Source organism: Canis aureus, chromosome 2 (assembly GCF_053574225.1).
Source record: "Canis aureus isolate CA01 chromosome 2, VMU_Caureus_v.1.0, whole genome shotgun sequence".
In the NCBI taxonomy this organism is placed as follows: Eukaryota; Metazoa; Chordata; class Mammalia; order Carnivora; family Canidae; genus Canis; species Canis aureus.
In genome coordinates, this window is record NC_135612.1 from 58,667,525 (window position 1) to 58,676,437 (window position 8,913).

The following is an 8,913-nucleotide window of genomic DNA, read 5'->3' on the forward strand; positions in this document are numbered from 1 at the left end:
AGGCAGGAAGAGCACCAGCCAGGCAGCTGGCTTTCGGATTGCTCGGAAGATGCCTTTAGGGTAGACCTCAGATCTTCCATGGAGACCTACTTCAGAGACACTCGGTCAGACGCACTAACTTCCAACAGGCGAGGCCATCTGCTCAGCAACTGGTACATGTTAAGATCTGAGTCTGCAGGAGGCCTTGCAGCAGCGAGCAAAGCCATCCCCCTGCCCCACAACCCCATGGTGGACCTTACATCCCACGAGGCACGAGGGACAGTACATGCACAAGTGAACATCTGTGTCAGTGGTGACACATAGCTGAGAAGTGAAGCAGGGGTGGGGAGGCAGGAGGCAGGGGCAGGTGGGGCGACCCCATCTTGAACGGAGTGGTGAGGGTCGACCTGCGGGTAACATAACATCTAACCATGATACGATCACACAGGTATCAGGGAGAGGTGTTCTCATGGGACACTGCGTGTGCAAAGGCCCCAGGGCAGAGGCATAGCCTGGTGCGTGGTAGGAAAAGCAAGGAGACCTGGGAGGGGTGAATGACGACACGGGGTCGAGCAGCCAGTACCCAAAGAGGCGAGACTTCACAGTCCCCCATGGCCTGAGGGACACGAGGAGCCACGGAGGGTGTCGACCAGGGAAGACATGGTCTGACCTAAGGTTTACAGAGAGAGACCAGCGTGGCTGCTGTGGAAATGGCACGCAGCACAGCCACTGACTGCTCTGCTCTGTCCCCTCCTGTCCTCAGCCCCTGTGCTGGGACAACGATCAGATGCCTCCACAGTGACCTTCGGAGTCTGACCCTAGAGGATAACCAGCTCCCACTTCACTGCTTTCATCCATGGGAGGAGGGCAAATGACCCCAGGCTCTGCTCCCCAGCAAGCAGCACCTCGCACACGCCTCATGGGCAGCAGGTGTCCCCCACCCTGCACGCCCACGTTCCCAGGACACTGCACACTCTGTCAGGGCAAAGAAATACAAGCACTAGGGTCCATGGGGCTCCTGCTTAGTTTTTATTAGGCAGAGTGCTGCCTCTGGGAGGCACGCAACTCACCTCAGGCAGCACCCAGCCACAGGCCCTTGCTGCTTACTCAGAGGTCTCCTCTGCTCTCCACGGAGCCCAGCCACATGGATAGCCCTTCCCCTCCATGGAGGACAGGACACACACAAGCCCAGCGATCCACACTCTGTGGAGCACAGTAAGCGCCCTGAGCCGCCCCCAGGAAGACTGGGCACTGGGGGTCCTCATACAGCCAGACCATGGGCCCTGCCCTACCGAATGCCCTCCTTGGGGCCACACGGGCTGCTGGGCTCTGCAGGCACTGGCTGCTGGGGGGCCACCTGTGTTCCCTGCCCTCGGGGAGCCCCAGGGCCGCCCTGGGGGAGCCGCTGCAGCTTGGCGGCAGGGCCCGGGGCAGGACGCAGACCTAGGAGTGCACCGCCCGGGGGCTGGCTCGCTTCTCCGTGAAGAAGCTCTTCAGCAGCAGCACCTGGCTGAAGCTGACCACGAACAGGGCAACCGTCTCGCCAACAGACCAATAAGACACCCGGCTGTTGAGGTCTTCTGCCCGCGCCCGGTCCTGGGCCTCGCGGAGCCGGTAATGTGTCTGGGAGTCAATCACGGTCTTCAGGGCCTCGTGGATGGTCACACAGGCGGACTCCATCTGCGCAGGAAGAAAGAGGCAGTCACACTCCCCCCAAGAGAGGAAGGCGGCCCACACCCTGGCAGCACGTGTCTGTGCGAAGGGCATCTGCACCTCACTTCCATCTTCAGGTGAGCTAACGGGCTCAGGGAGGGTAAGGACCTGGGCCACCCTTGCAGGTTGGCATGTGGCAGTCAGGCCTGCACTCACCACCTGAGTCCCGAGCCAAACGCTTTCAAGAGTGTTCTCTTCACACTCCTGACACCCGACAGGCAGGGCCCATGGCCCTTACCACGCTGGGTGCCGATGAGGGAACAGAGGCTCAGAGACGCCATGTGATGTGCCCAAGGTCACACAGCTAACAAGCAGCAGGGAAGTAAATGACAACCGTGTGGGGCTCCGCTGCTGAACACAATCTCTGCATAGTGTCCTGTACACACACACACAGGAACACGTGCCTCTCACATACATCACACACACGGGTTTACTATACCTGCCATAAAGAATCCTGAAACCGTCCCAGCAGCACTAGGACGCCCGGCCCTGATGGCAGCGCCTGTGACAGGATGAGCTCTCCTTCTGGATAGCACAGCCTTCCTCGATGTGGCAACCACCCAGGGTGCCCGACCTGATCCCATAAGCCCTCCCAAGGAGTAGATCGGGTGTGCCACCGCTGGCCCTGAGGATGGAGAGACGCATGCAGGGACCAGAGGAAGGCCTGGGGCTGGTGCACGAAGCCAAGGAAATCAGGCCACGGTCCTTCAGCTGCAAGGAACTGAATCCACCGACAGCCTCCCAGAGCCCCGTGATGAGGTCCCACCAGCCACGCCCTGACCCAGCCTGGGAGGACCCCAGCCAGACCCAGCCGAGTGGCCGGACTTCCCACCTGCGGGGTGGAGGTAATAAAAGGGTGTGGTTTGAGGCCATCAGGTGCATGGTGATCAGAACTCATGTACATACATCTGTGGTCATGAGTTCTCACAGGCAATCTCTAACATGTGAGTTCATCCAAGACCTAGTAAGTTCTATCCCAACAACACGTTCTCGGGCTGCAGCAGTTGCAAAGCATCCAACATTCACCTGCTTCGGTCCCCAGACTGCAGAGGTGAACCATCCACACAGTGAGCATAAGGAGGGGAGACCGAGTCACTGCGCCACCACCTCACTGACCCCCAAGACCCTCCTCTCTCTCACAAACTAAACCGTCCCCAGGAGACAAATGGGAGACTCCAGCCAAAAAGTGCCATTGGCTTATTCCTCTGGCTGGGAACTCCTGACTCTGGGCCACATGAGGAAAGACAAGGGCGTCCCCTCAGCCTTGTATTCAGGAGGCTGTGTCCTGGGTCCGCCTGATAACCAGCCTACCTCCCAGGGCCACGGGTCTCCTCCATGCACATGGCTGGCCCTCTCCTCTGGCCTGTGGGTAAGAGGTGGGAAGAGCCACACAGATGGAGTAGTGACAAGGTCACCAAGCATCAGATGGAATTCACAGAACCCTGTGGGCAGACTCCATAATAAAGGACAGCCTGTGTGGCCTCCAATGGGCTGCCCAAGGGGTACCTCTATACTGCTTTCTGGGTGGCATCCTGCAGGCCCTGCCATCTTGGGTCATAATCTCTAGGCCAAAGTAGTCGGCACTGGGTAGATAGCTCGTACCTACTGTTGCTTGATGTTGAGAAACAGCCAGCTGATCCTAGAAGGGATCCTGATGTCAAGAAGCTGGTCCCCAAGGGGACTTTCAATGCCAACTGGCTTCAATGACAGCCTTCAGCAGGACCACTCTGGGCACAGACCTCTGTGCTGGAGGTGATGGTAGCCTCTGCAGGCACGTTCCCCTCTGCCCCCCAGGCCTCTGGCGATGCCTCTAGAGCTCATGAAAGCACAGCCACCGTCACAGAGGGAACAGGGTACCAATCTGGGAAGGACCAGGGAAGGGGCAGCAGCACAGTCAGGCTTATGCTCTGGGAGCCTGCGTCCAGGTCAAGTCAAGACATGGCATTTCCAGGAGCCTCCCTAGTGCTCACTTCTGGTCACTCCCTGTTATGCAGGAAGATGTGAAAAGTCAACAGGGTCTGCGTTCACACTGCCCTGCCCATCCCTGCAAGACCCGAATCACTGCCGGGGGGTGAGGGCTGCAGATGAGCACCTGTAGGAATGAGACAAGAACTTCAATGGTGCTGGCTGTTCTCTCACAGTCTGGACTTCCACTAACACATTCACTCACGTGTACGGCGATTCATGCCTCACCAGCTTCCAGGCACTGTGCTAGGCCCCAGGGATCAAACACAGAGCAGGCTCAGGCCAGTCCTGGATGCCACAAGTTCACAGACTAAAGGACAATAGAGAAGACTGGATGCACCCTGAATGGGGCTGGCCAGGGGGGTGTAGCATGGTGGGACCACCCAGGGCTGGTCCTACAGGGGGAGGTGGAGGCACCCTTCCCACAGGAGTGCCCAAGGGGCAGACGGAGGGAGGAAGAGGAAGGACTCAGAAGTCATGGGTGTAGAGGACACATCAGAGATATGCCATGAGAGGCACCACCTGAGCCCTGGGTCAGAGGCCACGGGCCAGATACCGGCCAGAGACAGTTCTGGGCAGAGAGCCGAGGCAACTGCAAAGTCTCAGATCCAACTGGTGACAGGGAAGGGGGCCAGGTCCCAGAGGGTAAGCCACAGCAGGTGCTAACACAGCTTTCCTGGCATCTAATTAGGACCTGGCACAGCCCCACAGGAGACCCGATGGCACATACCCGGAAGCGTCAACCTCCCACAAGAGCACACTCCATCCCATCCACAGGGACCTTCCACCGGTGCTGGTTTAAGAGGCACCTCCTCGGCCTGGTACCACAAAATTTCAGTTGGGCAATCCGTCCAGCTGCCCGCAGAATCCATTCTGTCTTCCCAGAGCCATGCGGCCTGCAGGGTGGAGTGCAGCCTTCTGCTCTGCCAAGACCACCAGCCCTAACTGCTTTCCAGGGTCTGAGAGCCCCCCGACGAGGATCCTGGTCGCTGCTCCATCGTGACAGTTGGTCCCTGGAGACACCCTGACCTGTCCCCTACCCAGGACCATCCCCTTCCTCCACTGCCCACTGTCATCCTGTCTCGACCACCTGGTGGTGCTCAGGCCTTCAGCCTGTGACCACCAGCACATTCCCCCAGGCCTCGCCTCCAGAAGGCCTCCACTGGCAGGACTACTTGGTTCTTTACAGACTTCAAGAACTCAAAGATGGGGAAGCACGAGCTGACCTCAGAGCAGGCAAAGGAAAACATTTAATCCTCCCAGACCACCAGTGAGGCAGCCCCAGGCCTCTGACCAAGTCCCCGTGGCCTCCAGCCCTGGCCTGGACCTCGGTCACTCTGGATCCTGCTCTTTCATCCTAGTATGGATTCCTTTACTAACATAGCTGACAGGTTGTGCAGGCTCCCACACAGAACCTGCCCAGGCTGCATCTTCTACCAGAGTCATACAGCCAGGCTCAAAGCCAGTGCTGCCAGCACACCTCTCCATACGTGGCCACTAGCCACCTGTGATGCTGAGCACCAGAAATGCTGCTAGAGAGCCAACAAGGAAGGGGTTTTTAAATTTAATTTTAACACATTTAAATTGTTACAGCCATGTGTAGCCTGGCCAGTATGCTGGACAGCGCACCACTAGCCTTCCACCACTCGGAGAGGGCAGAGGAGCCCATGGGCAGAGCCACGGAGGAGCAGGGGCCACCTAGAGGCAGCCCAGAACATGACCTGGCCCTGGTGGAGACTCAGATGCTCTGGCTCTGGTCCAAGAACAGTGGCCACAATGATCCATTCCTGTCTTGCAGGGTTCCCTGGGCCCTGTCACTCAGTGACTGGACAAATACTCCTTGCCAAGCTCCAGGCACTGGGATGCAGGGGATAGCAAGGTAAATGACATGGAGCGCTGGCCTCGGGAAGCTGGGGGCCTCCACGTGAGAGGAGCTTTACCAGCAGGGGTGGGGGGAAACAGATGAAGGAGCCTGGGATCAGATTATCACTGACCCCGAGAGCCATGCACATGGGAGAGGACTATCTGCCCCGATTCCAGAGTATAGGGCCCCTGCTAGGAGTGCACCGCCCAGTGGGACATATCTACCAGCCTGCCCTGCACACAGATGCACCACATGACTGTGAGCGGCAGGAACGCACATGCTGTATGTCACTTCTGGGCAGGGGCTTTTAAGAAACAGGTGGGGCTTTCTCATGCCCCCTTCTTCTGTGGTCAGGGATAGAGGGGCCTGGAGTCCTGAAGGGCAGCAGAGAGATGACAGGAAAGAGAAACCCCAGGTTCTTGAGTCAGTCCCTGGAGGAAAGCTCTCCACCAACCTAGATTATCACTTGAATGAGGAAAAATCTTCCACAGTGTTAGGCCATCGACACCTGGGGCACCCCTGCTACAGTGGCTCCTGTTACCGTAACTAACACACCACACAAGCAGGCCCCCGGCCTCTGATGCAGACACACAGTGTAAGGAGAGGGGAGCACAGCACTTCTAAAGCAGTGCTGCTTGCAAGCCTGGGTGGGAACTGAGGAATTCCAGAGGAGAGTACCCCAGGGATCCCGCTAAACAATGCAGGGGGGCCAGAGGGGAACAGTGTCCTCGAGGACTGAATGTGGGGAGGAATGAAGCCCACCCTGAGCCTTCCAGCCCTGCAGCTGGATGGGGTGGTGACGCAGAGCAACAGCCATGACAGGAGCGGAAGAGGGACAGGCTGAAGGCTGAGCCGGCCTATGCCCTCCAACGTCCACTCACCTGCGTGAGAGCTGTGACCCTGTTCCCCATGTCTGGGAGAATGGGGGGCTCGTCACCAACTTGAAAGTCAAAGTAGACGGTCTTATGAGAGAAAGTGGAAAACTCGTTACTGAAGCAAAACTGATAAACGCCCTTGACTTCAGCCCGGTGCGTGAAGCTGTCATACTGCTTCTTGGTCTCTCGGTAGATTGTGTTCCCCAGCGGGTCCTCCACGTAGCAGTCCACGTCGTAGTGGCCTCCAGTGATGACCTGACAACCACAAAGACACCCACAGTGCGCTGTGACCAGCGGGGCAACCACCCAGTAATACATGCCGACCAGGCACCACCATCAGACTTTAGGAATGTTTTTGTTTTCAGGTAATCTTCACAACGTTCTAAAGTAGGTGCCAGGACACTCTGTTTTACTGGGGACTACACTCAAGCTGAGAGAGAAATGGGTCATGGTCACACTGCTTACAGGTGACAGGACTGAGATCTGAATCCCTGTCTGCAAGTGTGCACTGAGCTTGATCCTCTCCATTTTACAGAGAGGACACTATGGCACCAAGCTCAAGTGGATTGCAGAGCGGGTCTAGGAAACAGTATCCTTACTGATGGGAGTGCGAGAAGGCAAGTGCAGATTAAAGTGGCCATCGGAGGTAAGAGGGTCCCGGGAAATTCGGAAGTTCAAATTCTCTTTATAAACCTAGGAAGATGGGCACCCGGCAAAGTCACACAGGCGGTCAACAGCTACAACCCAGGTCCGCCACGGGACGTATCAACTGCCTCCATCTGCCTCCAAACTTCCAGAGTTCCTCTGCACAGGTGGGAGAATTTACTTTGCGGAGTGGTGAGCGCCCTGCGGCTGGAGGGGTTTGGACTAAGCTGACCGGCCCTTGGCAGGGGATTCCTGACCCTGCAGTGACCTCCCAGGCCCCTCCAGCCTCCTAATGAGCGCTCTGCAGCGACAGCGCCTGGGGGACCCCGCAACCCAGCCACGGTTTCACGCTGCGCACAGAGCTGAAGCCGCATCAGCGACCCGAGCCCCCCGCCCCGCCCCCCCCCCCGCGGCACAAGCCTGTCGCAGCGGCGGCGCCGGCCAGGACCGGGGAGGGGCCCGCCTCGCAGGGAGGCCGGGAGGCCCGGAGGACGCGCCGCGCGGGCAGCCGCGGGGGATCCGCCCCACGCAGCCCGGCCCCAGCGCACCTGCCGCGCTGCCCCCCATCCCGGCAGCGGGGGGCTCCCCGGGCCGCCCCACCTGGTAGTCCAGGGAGAACCGGACGCCCCCGTCCACGTCCTCGTGGAAACACTGGCGGGCGCTGTCGGGCAGCTCGAAGGTCAGCTCGGCGCCCCGCGGCCGCCCGGCCCGGAGCAGCAGCAGCAGCAGCAGCAGCGCGGCCGAGGCGGAGGTGGAGGCGGAGGCGGAGGTGGAGGCGGAGGCGGAGGCGGAGGCGGACGGCGCGGCCCCGCGGCCCATGCTGCTCGGGGGCTCCGCGGGGTCCCGGGCCCGCGGCGGCTGCGCTGTGCGGCGAGCGGGGCGCGGACGTGGCGCGGCGGCGCTTCCGGGGGCGGACGGCCGGGTGCGCAGGCGCAGACCCGAGCGCTCCGGCGGGGCGCCGAGCCTTCCCCGCTGCGCGTGCGCGCCGGCTCCGCGGGCGGGCCACGCCCCTGCCACGCCCCTGCCACGCCCCTGCCACGCCCTGCCCTGGGCGGCCGGGCGCTCCCGGCTCTGGCCCGCCGGCTGCCGCGCGCCCCCGGGGCGCCCCAGGTCCGCACCCCGCCACGGAGGCTGCACGAGGCACGGTGCGGGCCCCGCAGGTGCTGTCTGCACCTCCAGACGCGGCGGGGTGCACGGTCCACCCGGGTCGGCCCAGGCCCGCACGCCTCCCCCCACCCCCCACCCGTCGCAGCGGCTGCACGAAGCACGGTGGCCCACACCGCCCCTCCCTGGAGGACCAGCCTCCGGGTGCAGCAGTAGGCGCCCCCGCCCGCACCGCAGCTGGGGGGCTGCAGAAACAAGGCCTGGGAACACAGAGGACGCCACCTCCGCCTCCCGGTGGAGAGGCTGCAGCGACGCGGGGAGGCGACCTGCGCTTGCACACCTGCGCTCACACGGAGGCGGAACTCGGGTCTCTCTGGCTGGGCAACGCAGAAGTCCCGGCCATCACAAGGTGAAGGTTGTCCTGGCATCACACCCTCCCTCTTTCCCTTTGACGTCTCAAATACCCCGAAGCTGATCAGTTGATTTACTGCCTTATCCACTACCATTGGCTCCAAAAGATATTTTGTATAATCATTACTACAGGTTTTATAGTCTATGATCAGATAAAACAAAGAGAAAAAGACACTGATTGTGGTCTGGCTACTCAGTAAAGGGTTTTTTTTCAGGCCAGCATTATCAGATGTGCATCTTGATTTCAGCAAAGATTTTAGCTGCCCATATAGATGTCTACTCAGATGACGGAAGAACTGCCACCAGGCTCGCTGGGCGGTGCATTAACACGCAGACAGATGTGAAAGCAATCACGCA

The 8,913-nt window shown here is 60.0% G+C and overlaps 1 protein-coding gene across 1 annotated transcript; it reads right to left on the reverse strand.

The window, feature by feature from the left end:
- Nucleotides 1-985: 985 nt before the first annotated feature.
- TMED3 (transmembrane p24 trafficking protein 3) lies at nucleotides 986-7,897 on the reverse strand. Its single transcript, XM_077874537.1, has 3 exons — nucleotides 7,642-7,897; nucleotides 6,403-6,651; nucleotides 986-1,659 (listed from the first exon to the last, which is right to left on the reverse strand). The coding sequence occupies exons 1-3, from the start codon at nucleotides 7,858-7,860 to the stop codon at nucleotides 1,423-1,425; spliced, it is 705 nt and encodes a 234-aa protein (XP_077730663.1). The 5' UTR covers nucleotides 7,861-7,897; the 3' UTR covers nucleotides 986-1,422.
- Nucleotides 7,898-8,913: the final 1,016 nt, after the last annotated feature.

Coding starts and splice junctions, on each gene's coding strand:
- TMED3 (XM_077874537.1), bottom strand. CDS start 7,860: ATGGGCCGCGGGGCCGCGCCGTCCGCCTCCGCCTCCGCCTCCGCCTCC. Junction 6,652..7,641: donor GGTTCTCCCTGGACTACCAG/GTGGGGCGGCCC, acceptor TGTGGTTGTCAG/GTCATCACTGGAGGCCACTA. Junction 1,660..6,402: donor GGGTCACAGCTCTCACGCAG/GTGAGTGGACGT, acceptor CTTCCTGCGCAG/ATGGAGTCCGCCTGTGTGAC.